The sequence below is a fragment of the Elephas maximus genome, chromosome 12, assembly GCF_024166365.1.
Source record: "Elephas maximus indicus isolate mEleMax1 chromosome 12, mEleMax1 primary haplotype, whole genome shotgun sequence".
NCBI lineage: Eukaryota > Metazoa > Chordata > Mammalia > Proboscidea > Elephantidae > Elephas > Elephas maximus.
In genome coordinates this window covers 69,956,152-69,974,124 of record NC_064830.1, presented here as the reverse complement: position 1 = coordinate 69,974,124, position 17,973 = coordinate 69,956,152, and the positions used below count along the sequence as shown (strand labels likewise).

The 17,973-nt window shown below is 36.7% G+C and overlaps 2 protein-coding genes across 3 annotated transcripts in view; one reads left to right on the top strand and one right to left on the bottom strand.

Moving 5' to 3' along the window:
- The window catches only part of GSPT1 (G1 to S phase transition 1), a 44,701-nt gene extending 28,014 nt beyond the window's left edge, over positions 1 to 16,687 (top strand). For both annotated transcript variants that reach the window (XM_049902698.1, XM_049902697.1), the window contains exons 10-15: positions 1,273 to 1,366; positions 2,392 to 2,472; positions 7,636 to 7,809; positions 8,800 to 8,889; positions 9,229 to 9,397; positions 12,083 to 16,687. In XM_049902698.1, coding sequence (XP_049758655.1) covers positions 1,273 to 1,366; positions 2,392 to 2,472; positions 7,636 to 7,809; positions 8,800 to 8,889; positions 9,229 to 9,397; positions 12,083 to 12,135 — 661 coding nt within the window. In that variant the 3' untranslated portion in view covers positions 12,136 to 16,687. The remainder of the gene's footprint in view (positions 1 to 1,272; positions 1,367 to 2,391; positions 2,473 to 7,635; positions 7,810 to 8,799; positions 8,890 to 9,228; positions 9,398 to 12,082) is intronic.
- The window catches only part of SNX29 (sorting nexin 29), a 768,639-nt gene that overhangs the window by 745,311 nt on the left and 5,355 nt on the right, over positions 1 to 17,973 (bottom strand). The gene's annotated exons all lie outside the window — the stretch shown is intronic.

Genomic DNA, 17,973 nt, shown 5'->3' with positions numbered 1-17,973 from the left:
CTTCTTCTAAGTGTTTTAGATTTAGGTCTTTGATCGCTTTTCAGTTAATTTTTTGGTAAGGTGTAAAGTCTACGTCTAGGTTCCTTTTTTTTTTTTTTGCATATGGATGTCCAGTTATTTGGGCAGCATTTGTTGAAAACACTATTCTTCCCTTGTTGAATTGTCCTTCTGCATCTTTGTTGAAAATCAGATGACCATAAACATCACAGTTTATTTCAGATTCTTGATTCTATTCCATTGATCTGTATTGTCTGTTAAGCCAGTACCACACAGTCTTTGTATTAAGTTTTGAAATCAGGAAGTATGAGTCCTCCAGCTTTGTTCTTTTTCAAGATTGTTTTGGCTATTCTGGGTCCCTTGAATTTACATACAAATTTTAGGATCACCATGTCAATTTCTACAAAAAAAAGCAGCTGGGATTTTGATAGGAATTGCACTGAATCTGTAGATCAATTTTGGGCGTACGGGTAGTCCCAACTTAGGACGTATTCACGATACAACAAACTGCACTTAATGGCAGTCTTTTTTTTTTGGACTTCTTACCATTAGTAATGTGTACTATATATAGTGTTGCAGCACGTAATTTGCTGTTATGATTCTCAGATGTAATGTTTCCAACTCCCAAAGACAAAGAGAGGTAACTTACGTCAGAACTGACAACTGAGTAGTCATTGGAACAGAACCCTGTTATACGTTGGAGACTGCCTGTATTCCCATTTTAATATTAAGTGGTGCAGTGGGTAAGAGCTCAGCTGCTAACCATAAGGTCGGCAGTTCAAATCCACCAGTTGTTCCTCGGAAACCCTGTGGGGCTGGTCTACTCTGCTCTGTTGGGTCACTATGAGTTGGAATCAACTCGACGCAATGGGGGTGGGTGTGTGGGTGTGTGCGTGTTTTTAATCCATGTGTTATAGCTTGAAAGATGAAATTGTTTTGTAGAATCTCAGTATCTGAGCTAGAAAAGTCCATAATGTTAACTATTACGGTATAGTCATTTTAATGCAACATGTGGGCTATTTGCTATAAAATAATTTTCTGAGTCTTAATCACCAAGTTTACAGGGAAGCTTTTTCATTATACACTCCTGTTTTGTTATATTTTTAGTTTTTTGAGGAATAAATAAGATGCAATGGATAATAAATTGGTTGAATGAGAAGAGTACATGAGTAGAATGGAAATACTGTTATAACCATGTTTTTGTATAAAGTTAAAAGTTCATGTAACTTAAAATTTTGTTATTTATGTTGACTTTAATTGATATTATGTTCTTAGTGGATTACCGTTTATTCCATATCTGGATAACTTGCCAAACTTCAATAGATCAGTTGATGGACCAATCAGACTGCCAATTGTGGATAAGTACAAGGTACCCAAAATGTTGAAGAAACTGGGTTTTAGGGGAGGTGGGATCAGTGGTTTGTTTTTAATTAATAAACAAAACCTTATTAACAACATAACAGATTTTTTTTTTAATGGTTGCATGTTATTTAGTGGTATAGATAGATCAGAACTTATTCAACCAGTTATATCAGTTACTTTGGTAAGATTGTGATCATATCCTGAAGGTAAAACTCAAATGAAACTGCTAGACCCAAAAGATTTGCACATTAAAGTTGGATATTGACAAATAGCTTTCCAGAAATACTGTGTTAATCTTTATTACCAGCAGCACATGGAAGCCCTGGTGGCACAATAGTTAAGAGCTTGGCTGCTAACCAAAAGGTTGGCAGTTTGAATCCACCAGCTACTCCTTGGAAACCGTACGAGGCAGTTCTACTCTGTCCTATAGGATTTTATGAGTTGGAATCAACTCGATGGTAGTGGGTTTGGGTGTTTTTTTAAACGGGTTTCAGCAGTATATATGAGTTCTACCACAGCCTCACCAACACTGGATATTATTTTTTTTTAAAAAGCTCATTTTTTAAACTGTATTTTCAACTTTTTAAAGTTTTTAAAGTTTTGAAATACCAATTTATATAGTGTTTTGCTTTGTATAAATACTTCATTCTTTCATTAGTTCTGTGGTAAACTTCTGGAACAGGTATTGCCTTTCCAACTCTATACATGAGGGAACAGGCTTAGCGATTGAGAGAACCTAAATTTTTACAGGTAATTCAGATCTTATGACAGTAAATCTTGTGCTGTCTCCTGCACCGTGTTTTCTTCTTAAATCTTAGGCACACCTATTTAATAATACATAGTTTTTCATATGCTGTGAAGCAATTATTATACAGTTTTTATCTACCCTGTGTTGAAGATTAATCCTGAGCATTTTACCATTTGAGCTGGTGATTTTCCTATATGAGTAACCTGTGCAGATTTTCACTTTGGGCTATTTTAGAACACTAACAAAAGTCAGAAACTTGATTTTTTTAATTTAAATTTCAACAGGATATGGGTACTGTGGTCCTGGGAAAGCTGGAATCAGGATCTATTTGTAAAGGCCAGCAGCTTGTGATGATGCCAAACAAGGTAAGAATTAGGAATGCTCTTTCCCACTTAATTTTCTCTTGAAAATATTAGTAAAGAAAACTTTTCAAAAGCTTAAATCCATTAAAAAAAAAAAGTGAAGTCTTTTTGAAATTATTATTCAGTATTACATTTTATTAATGTCAAGTTCAAAACTTGAGAAAGAATATAATGTGGCATTACTGCTATTCAGTGACAAAAGTTTAATGGAGGGTCAGTATTAACACCTTGTTTAGGCTTTATTTACTCATGTTAGAGCTAAAAGATGCCATCATGAAGAAAGCCTATTAATTTCAACCCTATTATTTTATGGAAAATAGAGATCTGGAGTGGTTAAGGGACTTGCTTCATTTAACAAATTGTTAAAAAGAGCCAGGGATCAAAGCTCAGGTTTAATCATGGCATAGTAAAGCTTTTTTGGGGGGTGGGGGGGGCAGGGTGGGGAGAAGGACAGGGGGCAGAGGCGAGTAATGTAGTTAAAAAAAAAAGCGTGTCTTTTCTTACTTCTCCCCTATCTTAACTGTGAATTCTTCATTGTTGGAAATTTTCATGAAAACATGCAAACTCACCATGAATTATTCCTTTGTGTTATTTCTGACTGCTTACTTGCTGATATCGCAGATGACCTGTCTGTAAGAAACTGTTCACCTGCTTCCCAGGAGAGGGCTTCTCCAACAGCTCCAAAGATGTTATTTGTTAGACCTGAATCATCAGAACCTTCAGATACAGATTTTGTTAGATTTAAGTGATAATTTCTTTACTGTGCTTATTCCAGGTACAGTGAATTAGAAAACTTGAATTTTATCTTAGGGTTTCCATTCCCAATATGATGTTTGGTTGTGATTGGCACTTTACAAATGGCACTCTTAAGCAGTGGAGATTAGAGTAGCCTGGTAGAATCTTTTTTCCAAAGTTTTCTAAGTGTTTCAACTTTAAAGCTTACTTTTTCTAAGAAATTAGCAAATTGAAGGAGGGCAAGTGAATGAAAATAATGGTTTGAGTCCTTGCTCAATTTTGTCTATAGAGTGGTCACAAAAGTGGGGTTCATTCAGAGTTAGAAGGTTGATTGGGAGAGGGGGAAATGGGGAATGGCTGCTTAACGGATTCGAGGATTTCCTTTTGGGATTATGTTTTAGAACTAGAGAGTGGGGATGGTTGTATAACATTGTGGACATACTAGATGCCACGGAACTCTATTCTGTAAAATGGTTAAAAACAGTAAATTTTACGTTAACTTATATTTTACCACAATAAAAAATGTTCAATTCACTACGAGCAAGTGAAGTTAGTGCTCAGTTACAGCTGCAGCCTTAATATTCTAGTACAAAGAAAGTGGGTGTTCTTTGTGGAAGCTATCGCTTTATATTGCTAACCGGGCAGATGCAGAATATCCTATAGTTGTTATGCCAGCCATCAAAACTCAGTTCAGTTTAGTTCTGAGTCTTAGTGGAACAGAGCTAGAATACTTATATGTATATATATATATATATATATATATATATATGTGTGTGTATATATAATCTTACTGTGCTTTAGGTGAAAGTTTACAGTACAAATTAGTTCCTCATTCAAAAATGTATACACAAATTGTTTTGTGACATTGGTTACAATCCCTGCAATGTGTCAGCACTCTCCCCCTTGCCCTTTATACCCCAGGATTCCCCATGTCCATTCGTCCAGTTTTCCTGTCCCTTCCTGTCTTGTCAGCTTTGCTTCTGGGCAGATGTTGCCCATTGGGTCTGGTATACTTGATTGAAGTAAGAAGCATGTTCCTCACATGTGTTACTGTTTTATAGGCCTGTTTAATCTTTGGCTGAAAGGTGAACTTCAGGAGTGGCTTCAGTTCTGCGTTAGCAGGGAGTCTAGGGGTCATAGTTTCTGGGGTTCCTCTTAAAATCTGTCAGACCAGTAAGTCTGGTCTTTTTTTGAGAATTTGAGTTTTGTTCTACATTTTTCTCCTACAGAGTAGAGTATTTTAAAAGACACAGATGTCAGACTATTTTACATTAAAAAAACTAAGGCCAGTAAAAATCAGCCATTTTTTGACATTTAAAAAAACTGTTCCAAGGTATGGATTTTTTTTTTTTTTTTCCTAAGTGGGTTTTTAACCTTTTTTAGGTGGGTAACTTAACTCTTGGTTCTTACAAAATAGTTCACGAAGCCTACAGTTTTCATGCCTGCATCACTTCTCCTCTACCACCTATGCTGGACCACAGCAGTAAGGTAAAGCAAAAGAACGAGTGATGGAGGAAAACAGAAAACTGTCAGTGTGTGATGGAATTTTTATTGCTCTGATAGTCACAAATTCAATGGCTTTGAGTTTTGTATACTGAAATGGAAAAGCTGAGATAACTGAATCTGCAAGTTTAGTGCAAAGTAGTCTCCCTTCTCACCCTGGTCCAGTCATCTGCATGCTCATTTCTGAGAAGCTGAGATGTTCAGGATACCAGTATAAACTTACGCTCTTACATTATTAGGAATGCGGACTCAACACTTAAGATTATATACTAATAAAAGTGTTCATATGGATACTGACTTGGGTCCAAAGCTCTTTTGAAGTAGACAGGATACCATATCTCAGTCATCTCAGATGAGACAGTGGCATCTGTGAAGCCAAATGCAAATGCCTTCTGCAAACATTAAGCACTTCTCCTTGTCAGGTTGCTTATATGTAACCTACAATCACTCCTGTACAGCTACTTGTTGGATTTCTAGAGGAGATGGAAAATAGTTTGTTTTCATCTTGAATACCTTTCATGAACTTTAGAGTTCGTTGGTCTCAAACTTTTGTAACTGTGGATTCACTTAATCTTTAGACTAGCTCCATTGTTTAACCATAAAAGGCCATATTTGGGGAGAAGGGATTGTTACGCTGTATTATTTGGGCAAGAAGTAGTAAACAGTAACTTATTTAATGTGTATACAGTATAGTGGAGCTCTTAGTGTCTACCCTTTTATCTCATTACTGTAAAGAATTTACCCATATTAAATCATATGGCTATTTCATTTCTTGGAATGAATTTCAGCAGACAGGTATGATGTAGGTATAAACTATCTTTTGGGAAAGAAAACATTGTTCATGGGGGCTAGTAGAGCTTAGCAGGTGACAATTTCTAGAATTCTGTTACGGAATATAATGATTCAGGATTCTGCAATGTTTATCTACCATCATGAGTTAGTTCATTTTGTCTTGAGCACTGTGTTTTTGTTTTGTCTTGTTTCCTGGTGTATGTTTTAAAAAATCTTAATTCTCTCCAAGGGCAGAAATGGAGTAAAATAAGGGAATACTTGAGGTGGTATTGGCTTTTAGCATTTTATCCCAACAATATACTTTTTAAATTTTGTTAAAATACATAGCTAGAATTTACCATTGGTGACATTAGGTACATTCACAGTGTTGTACAACCATCTCCTGTATCCAGTTCCAGAACATTTTCATTACCCCAAAAGGAAGCCCTGTGCCCACTAAACAAGTCACTATGCTTTTAAGCTTAATTGTTGACTTTTGAGACATGCCTGCTTCAGGTATTTGAGAACTGATATGTATTGGAAGACATGTCTACTAAATCCTCAAATTCCACAATAAAAAAAATTATATCCATAAAATTTAAATCCAAGATGGAAGCAACCAAGGTGCCCTTCAATGGATGAATGGATAAATTATGGTATATTCACACAATGGAATACTACGCATTGATAAAGAACAGTGAAGAATCTGTGAAACATTTCATACCATGGAGGAACCTGGAAGGCATTATGCTGAGTGAAATTAGTCAGTTGCAAAAGGACAAATATTGTATAAGACCACTATTATAAGAACTTGAGAAATAGTTTAAACTGAGAAGAAAACATTCTTTTGTGGTTACGAGAGGGGGGAGGAGGGGTGGGAGAAGGGCATTCAGTAATTAGATAGTAGATAAGAACTACTTTAGGTGAAGGGAAAGACACCACACAATACAGGGGAGGTCAGCACAGTTGGACTAAACCAAAAGCAAAGAAGTTTCCTGAATAAACTGAATGCTTTGAAGGCCGGCGTAGCAGGGGCAGGGGTCTGGGGACCATGGTTTCAGGGGACATGTAAGTCAATTGGCATAATAAAGTCTATTAAGAAAACATTCTGCATCCCACTTTGAAGAGTGGCGTCTGGGGTCCTAAACGCTAGCAGGCAGCTATCTATGATGCATCAGTTAGTCTCAACCCACCTGGATCAAAGGAGAATGAAGAACACCAAGGACATGAGGCAATTACAAGCCCGAGACAGAAAGGGCCACATGAACCAGCGACTACATCATCCTGAGACCAGAAGAACTAGATGGTGCCTGGCTACAACCGATGAGTGCCCTGACAGGGAACACAACAGAGAACCCGTGAGGGAGCAGGAGAGCCGTGGGATGCAGACCCCAAATTCTCATAAGACGAGACTTAATGGTCTGACTGAGACTGGGAGGACCCTGGTGGTCATGGCCCCCAGACCATCTGTTGGCCCAGGACAGGAACCATTCCCAAAGCCAAGTCTTCAGACATGGATTAGACTGGACAATGGGTTGGAGAGGGATGCTGGTAAGGAGTGAGCTTCTTGGATCAGGTGGACACTTGAGACTAGGCTGGCATCTCCTGCCTGGAGGGGAGATGAGAGGGTGGAGGGTGTTAGAAGCTGGCAAAATGGACATGAAAAGAGAGAGTGGAGGGAGAGAGCAGGCTGTCTCATTAGGGGTAGAGTAATTGGGAGTATGTAGCAAGGCTTATATGGGTTTTTGTGTGAGAGACTGACTTGATTTGTAAACTCTCACTTAAAGCACAATAAAAATTATTAAAAAAAAAAATTTAAATCCAGGTGTTAAATTTTGAAAAAGTAAAAAAAAGCGCAAATGCTAGCTTGCACTGTGTTCTATTTGGAAATTATTAGAATGTGATATTAAAGAAGATTGCAAAATATTTTATCACTTTAATTGGCAGTTGTACTTTTGGTATATTTGATTCTCATTAACTTCACATCATACCAATGTAGTGAAGATTTACATTCATTCAAATGAGTATTTTGGCTAGTGTGAAATCACAAAAAAAAAAAAAAGTGACTTGTAAGTCTTCAGCAAGCACTGAGGTCATTTTATATTCTGTAATGCAGTGAATGTGTTAGAAAACCTCTAGTCTTGGTTTCTTTTTAAGCACAACGTGGAAGTTCTTGGAATCCTTTCTGATGATGTAGAAACTGATTCTGTAGCCCCAGGTGAAAACCTCAAAATCAGACTGAAAGGAATTGAAGAAGAGGAGATTCTTCCAGGATTCATACTTTGTGATCCTAATAATCTCTGTCATTCAGGACGCACGTTTGATGCCCAGGTAAACCAGTTAAGTGCAATTGTCGCAGTGATTTTTACTGTCTAAATGAAATGAGAATTTAAAATGTCTTTTTGGCTTGATTGGTTACATGCCACCTAACCGATATTATTGTGTAGAAGCGGAACTGAAATACTGTAAACCATGTAAATATATATGACAGCTGTGATGTATATCACACACACAGTCTTCAAGGTGGTATGAGTGCTTACTCGGGATCGTGTTCTTTGTACAGTTCCTTTTTATTTTGATCTGTTGGTAATTTTTAGAATACCTAATACTTTGTAAAAACAGATACTAATAGTAATATATAATTATTTAACTTTTTGCTTAAAATGTTTTTCACTTCAAGTAGGAGGACATAGTTGTCCTGAAGTCATTGTTTGCTTATTCAAAGCAAAGCAAGTAACTTTTCAGACAGGAAAACATGCATATTTTTCCTGCAGTGTTAGTAACCTGTCCTCCACAGGAGAATGACTTAGTAAATAATTGGTATGGGCTAACAGAATTTTTCAGTTGTTACAAGTGTTCAATAGGACAACAGACTTAATCAAGTTAAATTTTTGATACCAGAGGATGTAAGGTTGTTTCCTTTTATTGGACCTTGGATATTGAGAAATCCAAGCTATGATAAGTTCGTATCTAGAAAAAAGCTGTAGTATGTGAGCTATAATAATTATAATTAATTCCTTGGAGAGTATAAAGGAAAGCCTTCTTAGACAAAAAGGTCTGCATGCTGTGCTTTTTCAGTTTTGATAGGTGCTTACCAAGATCAGTAGGGTAGAGGGTATTCAAGTTCATGCTTTGAGGTCAGGCAACCTGACCCATCCTATGTACAAAATTAACATGGCCCATCACTTGTAACACAAAAATAACTGATGTCAGTGCCCTCTTAGTGAGTTATACATTCTGTGATACTGTATGGCCCTTTAGAACATTCACTTCGTTTTTTACCCTAGGGCTAATGGTGAGGTTTTTTTGTTTATTTGACAGATAGTGATTATTGAGCACAAATCCATCATCTGCCCAGGTTATAATGCGGTGCTGCATATTCATACCTGTATTGAGGAAGTCGAAATAACAGTGAGTTTGTTTGGAGATAATTTTTTACCCTGGTTTTAAGGCTACTTCGTGTTGGTGCTTTCTGATCGGCAACAGTGATGTACTCTTATTTGCACTCAGGGATGGATTACCCGGTAAGCAAGGTATGCACAGGCTTACTTGTGTTTACTTACTAATCTGTAGTACACATTATCACTGGTTTACCCCATGGGTGAAATTGTGCACTACAGATTAATAAGCAAGCACAAGTAAGCCTGTGTGTACCTTGCTTATTGGTTAATCCACCCTAGAGGAGTTTGCACTCCTATTCTTAATATCTTCTTTTTTTGTATTATCATCTCATCCTCTTTTCTTGGATAGGCCTTAATCTGCTTGGTAGACAAAAAATCCGGAGAAAAAAGTAAGACTCGACCCCGTTTTGTGAAACAAGACCAAGTATGCATCGCTCGTTTAAGGACAGCAGGAACCATCTGCCTTGAGACCTTCAAAGACTTCCCCCAGATGGGTCGTTTTACTTTAAGAGATGAGGGTAAGAGCCTTATTAATGCTTAGCTTCATTAACTGTCATCCTGCTAGGATACACACTGCAGCAGGTTCAGAGAGAACTGAGATTTGTGTCGTACAATTTATTCATATGATAAATGCTCTGTGAGTTGAATGAATTGAATAGCAGACAGTACTGACCATGCATTCTAACAGTAATGCTCTGGATGAAGTAAGAATCTGAGTTCTGAGGCTTTGTTAGTAGTGGGTTTTAAGAGCCATTTTATTTACTAAATAAGACATTTCAGTGATGAAATCCTTTGTAATTTGTGTGACTGAAAACTATTTTAAACATTAATAGTGACTCACTTTTTTGGTATATATGTGCGTGTGTATATATATACACACTCTTAATTTTTTCAGAGGTCTAATACTTATGTTCTTTTTTGTGTATGCCCATTTCTATCTCTGGGTGTTATAGGACAGCAGTCATTTTCCCATCTTGGGGTTATGAAATTCTTTGGTATCATGAAAACAAATGACTTTTATTAAGGACTTCTTTATGGATTGTTATTTCTAACTTTGGTAACTATTTTAAGAAGGTGGAAAACCTTACATAAAACTTTATGGCTCAGTTCAAACATAGAAAAGTCAATTCACATGTTATGTCCAGTTCCATGTAACAAGTACTTAACTGATTATCGTCAGGAACTGTGCTAAGCACTGGGAATACAATGAGGAATATGATCCCTTAACCTTACTTCAGAGAAAACTGTAAAGATAATAACCATTTTACTTTTAAAGACCTTATATTAAAACTCTTATTGTTAATTGAGAGTGAAACCGGTTATTGGGTTTTCCTAATTAATACAGCAAAATGATAATTTTAGTTACCAATCAGAACCTGATAAAATCAGGCATTTTGAAGATAAGAAATTAATAAAGCCAGAATTTTTTTAACCCTAGAATTATCTTCTTCTAAAAGGTAGCTTAGCTTTTAGGTTTTTCACAAGACCCAATAGGAGCCCTTTTGACCCGCAGAAATACTGCCCAAAGGGTGTGTTTGCTGCATTGCAGTTCAGCAGTAACTGTCTGCTTCATCTTTTCAATTGTTTAGAATAGTTTTATTTTTTTTTAAGTATTACTGAGATACAATCTACATATCATAAAATTCAGCTGTTGTTAAGTATACAATCTACTCAAGTTTAGTATGTTTACAGAGTTGTACAGCCATCATCACATTCTACTTTTAGAACATTTCATCTAAAAAAGAAGCCTTGTACCCATTTATAGTCACTCCCCATTTCCACCCCCCAGTCATAGGCATAGTTTTGCCTTTTGGAGACATTCCATATAAATACAACCATACAGTATGTGGGCTTTTGTGTCTTATTTATTTTATGAAGCATGTTTTTGAGGTTTAACCATGTTGTGACAGGCATTGTACTTTTTTTTTTTAATTGCCAAATAGTATTCAGTTTTGTAGATATTCCACATTTTGCTTATCCAAGGATAGATTTTTTTTTTTTTTTAATTTTTATTGTGCTTTAAGTGAAAGTTTACAAATCAAGTCAGTCCCTTATACAAAAATTTTTTGTTTTGCTATATACTCCTAGTTGCTCACACTCCTTTCTCCACCCTCTATTTTCATGTCCATTCAGCCAGCTCCTGTTCCGCTCTGCCTTCTCATCTCCCTTCCAGACAGGAGCTGCCCACATAGTCTCATGTGTCTACTTGATCCAAGAAGCCCACTCCTCACCAGTATCATTTTCTATCCTATAGTCCAGTCCAGTCCCTGTCTGAAGAGTTGGCTTTGGGAACGGTTCCTGTCTTGGGCTAACAGAAGGTCTGGGGACTGTGACCTCCAGGGTCCTTCCAGTCTCAGTCAGACCATTAAGTCTGGTCTTTTTATGAGAATTCGGGGTCTGCATCCCACTGCTCTCCCGCTCCCTCAGGGGTTCTCTGTTGTGGTCCCTGTCAGGGCAGTCATCGGTTGTAGCTGGGCACCATCTAGTTCTTCTGGTCTCAGGATGATGTAGTCTCTGATTTATGTGGCCCTTTCTGTCTCTTGGGCTCATAATTACCTTGTGTCTTTGGTGTCCCCCTTTTTTTTTTTTAATTGTGCTTTAAGTGAAAGTTTATAAATCAAGTCAGAGTCTCATACAAAAATTTATACACACAAGGATAGTTTTTTTATGTAGGAAATATTATCTTCTTTCCAGCTCCTCCCAAAAAAGACCCACTTACATATAAACTTATTTTTAAATTTCCTGGTAAGTTTTTAGGTTGATAGTGCTTATGAATGAATTTATTACTTGCGTCCTCTGCCAGTTTTGTAGTAAGGCTTTTGTTGTTAGTTGCCTTTGAGTCAGCTCTGACTTAGGGCAACCCCGTGTGTGCAGGGTAGAACTGCTCCACAGGGTTTTCAACACTGTAACCTTCAGAAGGAGATTGCCAGGCCTGTCTTCTGAGGTGCTCCTGAGTGGGTCTGAGCTGCCAACACCTTTCGGCTACTAGTTGAGTGCTTAACCATTTGTGTACCCAGGGGACTCCTTGTGATAAGATTACCTAACCAAAAATATGTCTTTGGTGGTAAAATCAGTTAATTAGTAATGTACATTGTAAAGGATTTTTGTAATTTAAAATAATAAGCTTTAATACCTTACATAGGCTTCCTGTTAACTACTGAAAGGTTTTTTTTGTTTTGTTTTGTTTTTTAATTTATTTCTAGGTAAGACCATTGCAATTGGAAAAGTTCTGAAACTGGTTCCAGAGAAAGACTAAGCATTTTCTTGATGACCCTGCACAATACTGTGAGGATAATTGACTGCAAAAGCCTACTTCACACCGCCTTCTCTTAATTTCTGCCCATTGACAAATCTCTCCCCGTTTTGCAAAAAGTTCATAGCAAAGTCCACATTATGTCAGCTTTCTCATATTGAGAGCTCTGCTATGCCACTGTTGAATTTTTTTCCCCAAGATTTTTTTTCTTCCCCTCTCAAACTCTGCTTCCTTGGACAGATTTGGCAATAGCTTTGTAAGTGATGTGGACATAATTGCCTACAATAATGAAAATCTACAGAAATTTTTTTATTTTTCATTATCCCCTTAGGCATATTTAGGCTTTCTTCCCCAGGCAGATCATTCTGAGTGTGCGAGTGTGTGTGCACATGTTACAAAGACAACTACCATGTTAATAAAATATTCAATTTGAAACCCTTTTCGGTATTTGAATTGCTTTTAAATAATGTTTTTTATCTGGATGTAATATTGTTGCATTAGCTTTTTAACTTTCCCAAGTAATTGAATACATTTTATTACTTGGACTTTTCTAAACTCTTCCCCTACCCACTACTTTAAATGAGGCATCTACAATAATGTTCAAGTTTGTATTAAAGGAAAGAATTAGTCTGACCCCTTCTGTTGATGGTTAATGCATACATACAATTAAATACCTTGATGCGGCTGTGACACTGCTTTATTAGGTCTGCCGGTAATTTTCTGCCAATTTATATTTTAACCTTTCTTAAACACAGTAAGTTGTTTTAAAATAGAACAGCATACTGTAGTTTTTGTAAGTGAAGCATAATGAAACTGTACCCCTACAGAAAATCCCATTAACTCGTTGAATTAGTGGAATTTACAATAAAGAAAGCATGTTGAGACCTGGCAAAAAATCCCTCCTTTAGTATTTATAAGAGCTGCATGCATCTAGTATGAACCCTGTATCACTTACAAGTGCCAGTTCTACAAGTTACTCAGTTCACTCTTTGTATCAGTAATTTTAAAGTTGGATAATCCTTACTGACTGAAGCTAAATCTCAATCCAATAACTAAATGAACACGTATTCAGGATCATCAAAATGTGTGCAGCCTGAAATTTAAGTAGAATCAAGCACAGTATAAGTTTTATCTCAATTATTTGAAATGACTTGAGTTTTCTTAAGTACAAAGCTAAAGTTTGTTAAACTCTTAATTTGGATGAATCACACTGCAGCATTCTGGTGATTTTTAGAATGAAGACTTTCTGCTCTATCGTGACTTTGACATTTTTAGAGAGAATAAATGGGAAATGGAAGAGGCAATTCTGGGTTTATTGGAAGCCCCCTTGATGTCGAGTGTTGCCATTCATTGAAGACTTGGCCTCTTTTAGATTGTGATTTACCTCTAAATAAGATACTTTGTAATTGTACTTTTAATATCAACTTCCTTCCCTGGATCTTCCTTCTCAGAAAAGAAAAGCCTAGTCAAGACTATATTTCCAGTCACAAAACAAAAAACTTAATCTAAGCCTGTTTTCTTAACAATGGAATTTCCATTCATGAATGAGGCTACATTTTACAGACAGAGCCAAGTTATTGTCCTGCAGCTTCCTATAAGTATACTTATGGCTATTCAATTGCATGAAATTTAAATAAATTTTATTATATCTGCAAATCTCTGGGCTTTTTTTTCCCCTGGGAAATATGAGAGCTTTAATCAGAACATACTCTTTTTGTACCTCCAAGTTAATAAGAACAAAATACTAGCTTACTTGAATTTTAACAAATCTTTAAGAGTTGAAGTCACTGAAATTTCCGAAGACAGATTGCCATTTTTAAATTGACATTTTTAAAAAGTAGTTATGTTTGCTACTAAATCACTTACAGTTGTAGAATATTCTGTGCATGTTGCCAAGACTCTTAAGATGTCACAGATACCAACAGTGAAGAAGCTACCTCTAAAAATAATATAAATGTAATTAAAAAATAAAAACTTCATTGGATTATTGCAGATTTCAGCAAATAGTAATTGAGTTGTTTAAAAGAAACTTTAATGTCCAGTTAACCAATACCATACACTTTAAAGCCTTTGATAAGTATTCCCATTTAGAGTTAAATGCATTTTAAATGTCCCTAGTTAAAATGGCTGGTTATTGGCTGAGAAAATATAATGGCTGAAGTGAACTGGCAATGTGTGGAGCTGTTGGACCTTTAAAGAGCAATACAAATTCCTATGCTGTCATTCTGTCTTCTGCTTGTGCAAATGTGTTTATACAGAAGACAATGCAAAAGTAGGGTAGCTGGCTGCGTATTTCAGATGTTAACAGACATTTTTCTCTAACGGATATGTTAGAATCATGGTCATCTTTGCATCTTTTTACAGTTAGTGATGTTTATATAATTTTCATGCTAGATTACTAAGATTATTATAGTTTCTTTTTTTTAAATTAACTGAATTCAAGTGAAGAAAAGATGTCATTGAAATAAACATCTAAGTAACTGCCATTTTAAGCCCTTATTTCTTATTTCAGGAGAGGGGGAAACAGCATCTGTTTGTTTTTAATTTGCAAGGACTTACCCAGCAAAAACCTATGTAAGTTTAAGCCAGAAGACTGAGTGTATTGCCATGAATTAAGTGGCAAAGAGTAAAGTGATCTTGACTAATTTAGCTCATGTAAATCTGTTTGTTTTGAATTGAAAGTCTTGAAGTATGTGATAACTAAATTACAAATTTTGTAAATTGTAAAAGAATATAGGTTGTTCACTGTAACATGAGGTCATTCATATTTGTCTGTTAGTTAAATTACAAGAACTGTTTTTATAATATGGAACTTTGAACATGATATAATGAACAATTACTGGCATCCCCTCAGCTGGAGCGCTGCAAATATTTTGGGTCACATTTGCAATCAGGTGCAGTTTTGTGAACCTATGGTCAAAAATTGCTCCCATGATGAACTTTTGAAAATAATCAACTTCCCTGGTGACTGACCTTCAGGAACGCTAGTTACGTGATTACGCTGTGATCTTTGATGACTACTGCACATGACAGCACTCTAGCACCTTTCCTCATTGGCATGGACTTCCTCATGGAACGCTGCTTCGTGGATGAAACTGCTTTGGGTAGGGATTAAGATAGTCAAGGCACAAATACACAGTTTTTATTACAGCTCTTAACATTAGGCAACTTTGAACCTTTAAACCTGTTATGAAAATTCTGGGTGCAGCACTATAGCTCTGATTATAGGATGATTAAATGTTATACTCAGTGTTGGCCTACCTTATCAGAACAAACTGTGCCATTAATCCTCTCACAGACATAGGTAAGGTAGATAGCAATCAACTAGATTTGAGGATGATTTTTATTTCCTCCAGCTAATTATACAGTGATTCTAGCAGATACCATCTAATATATTCATGGTCTTGTTTCATTCTGCCAATGGCAGAAATTTGTTAAATAAGTGTAATTATATATGCACAACTCAAAAGACTTAAGTTTCCATTTAGCAGTCAGTTGGTTATATTAGATTCCACAGGAAATGGAATAGGAAGTATTTTTATTTCCCAATAGTAGTAAAGTGGATTCCATTTGAAACAATTACTGCCAGGATTCAGGTAAGGTAGATTTGGTTCAACTTTCTCAGTGGTTTTGGCTCTGGGATATTCTTGATTTTCAGTATCCTAGAACATTGAGTCTTCCCTTCATTAAACATACTTTTCACATACCTCTAATCCTATGCTTCCTTGAAAAAATAATACTGGCTGAGTTGTTTACTAAGGAGTTATTATAAGGGCCTACAGGTGTGGGACTGGAGATTAAAACCTTTATGTTTTGCAGTATAAGGGAAAAACAGGTACTATGCCAGGATTTCTCATCTCTTCTGCCTTGTCACACATGCCCTTTAAAATCTAACATGGAAACCTCAGGTTTGTGGATAGCAAAGGTGGAATGACATTTTCTACTTCCGAGGTTCCCCTGTACCAGGCACATTAGCTAGTGTTTCAGATGTCAGCCCAAGTCCTTGCTACCTCCTTTCCTGCTACTGGTGGAGAGCGTGTGCTGGGGCTGGCGCTCTTGCACCCCTCAGGGGATTGTCCTCCCTTCCATTTTCTCTACTCACAGAAGTGTAACAGGTCTAAGCCTGGAAGGTCTGCATTTTAAGGACTCATACTTTGGGCTCAGAAATTTACATACCCTTTACTTTCTTCAGTTTATTTCTAAAGGAAATGAGGATATCTTTCAGGCCAGGATTAAGTGAATAATTTTTATTAGATAACAGGATAATATCTAGATCTTTTTTCTTTTTTAATAGGATTAAAGGGAACTGACTTAAGTTAAAAGTTTTTTAACCTAATTTGAAAGCACGAAAAAATGTTCTAGAAAGGAATTACAGGAATCCAGAGGTAAAGAAACCTGTTTCTTATGATTTGTAGCTACCTACTGTGCCTGACATGGTGCCTGTGTGAGGATTAAACTCTTAGTCTGCTCTTGCAATTATTCAAATGATTGAAAAAAAAAAAAAAGCTTTTGTAATAACAATAAAAATTGTCATCTTCCCTTTTAAAGGATTTGTCTGTTTGTTTATAATCTTGTATTTCACCAGACCATAAGTGTGTCTGTCCACTTTGCATACAATCCTGTATTTTTATATCAAGTACTGGAACTGTCTACCAGATTTGTTGGATGGATCTGATAAGCTGTCAGTGTAAGAAATTTACAAACTTGCGGTCTGCTTGCATATGGTAAGCAAGGCTCGTGTGGTGTACATGACTGAACCATAATGAAAACAGCAGCCCTATAAAAAACTAGAAATGCTATAAGTAACGTGGTTTTATCTGAACAGCAGACTTAGGGAAAATCAATGATTATTCTGTCAGAACTGTGAACCTCTATATTCAGTATTTTTAATAAAAATCAAGAAACCAAACGGTACTTGCCCCTCTTTACTGAGCAAGGGCAAAAGAAATTAATGGTAAACAGGTAATATACACAGTTGTTGGAAGTCCCTGGGTGGTGCAAATGGTTAAAGTTCTCAGCTGCTAACCTAAAGGTTTGGAGGTTCAAGTTCACCTAGAGGCACCTCAGAAGAAAGGCCTGGTAATCTACTTCTGAAAAATCAGCCACTGAAAATTTCATGGAGCACAGTTCTCTGATATACGAGGTCACCACGAATCAGAATCGACTCAGCCATAACTGGTTAAACACATGGGTTAAATGAATGAGCAGCAATACATTCCTATACACTCATCTTTTATTCTGTGAGCTAGAATCAGTTCCTGCTTAAACTATAACTCCAGTGTTTTGGTACTCACCTTCTAGTTTAGGGGTTTGGCATTAAAGCAGTCTTAGTTTAGTGAGCAAGCCTGCTATCAAAAGAGAGGCTCAATTATAAAAGTTCTAAGTAAATGGCTTTTGAGACCATTTCCCAGTAATGGTTGTGGGGTGCCACTGAGTCAGTTATGACTCACAGCAACCCTGTGTACGACAGAACGAAACAATGCCCAGTCCCCTGCCATGCTCACAATTGTTGCTACATTTGAGCTCATTGTTGCAGCCACTGTGTTCACTCCTCTCTTTTGCTGACCCTCCACATGACCAAGCATGATGTACTTCTCTAAGGACTGGTCCCTCCTGGTAACATGTCCAAACTATGTAAGATGAAGTCTCACCATCCTCTCTTCTAAGGAGTATTCTGGCTATACTTCCAAGACAGATTTGTTCATTCTTCTGGCAGTCCATGGTATATTCAATATTCTTTGCCAACACCACAATTCAAAGGCATCAGTTTTTCTTCAGTCTTCCCTATTCATTGTCCAGCTGTTGCATGCATATGAGGCAACTGAAAATACCATGGCTTGG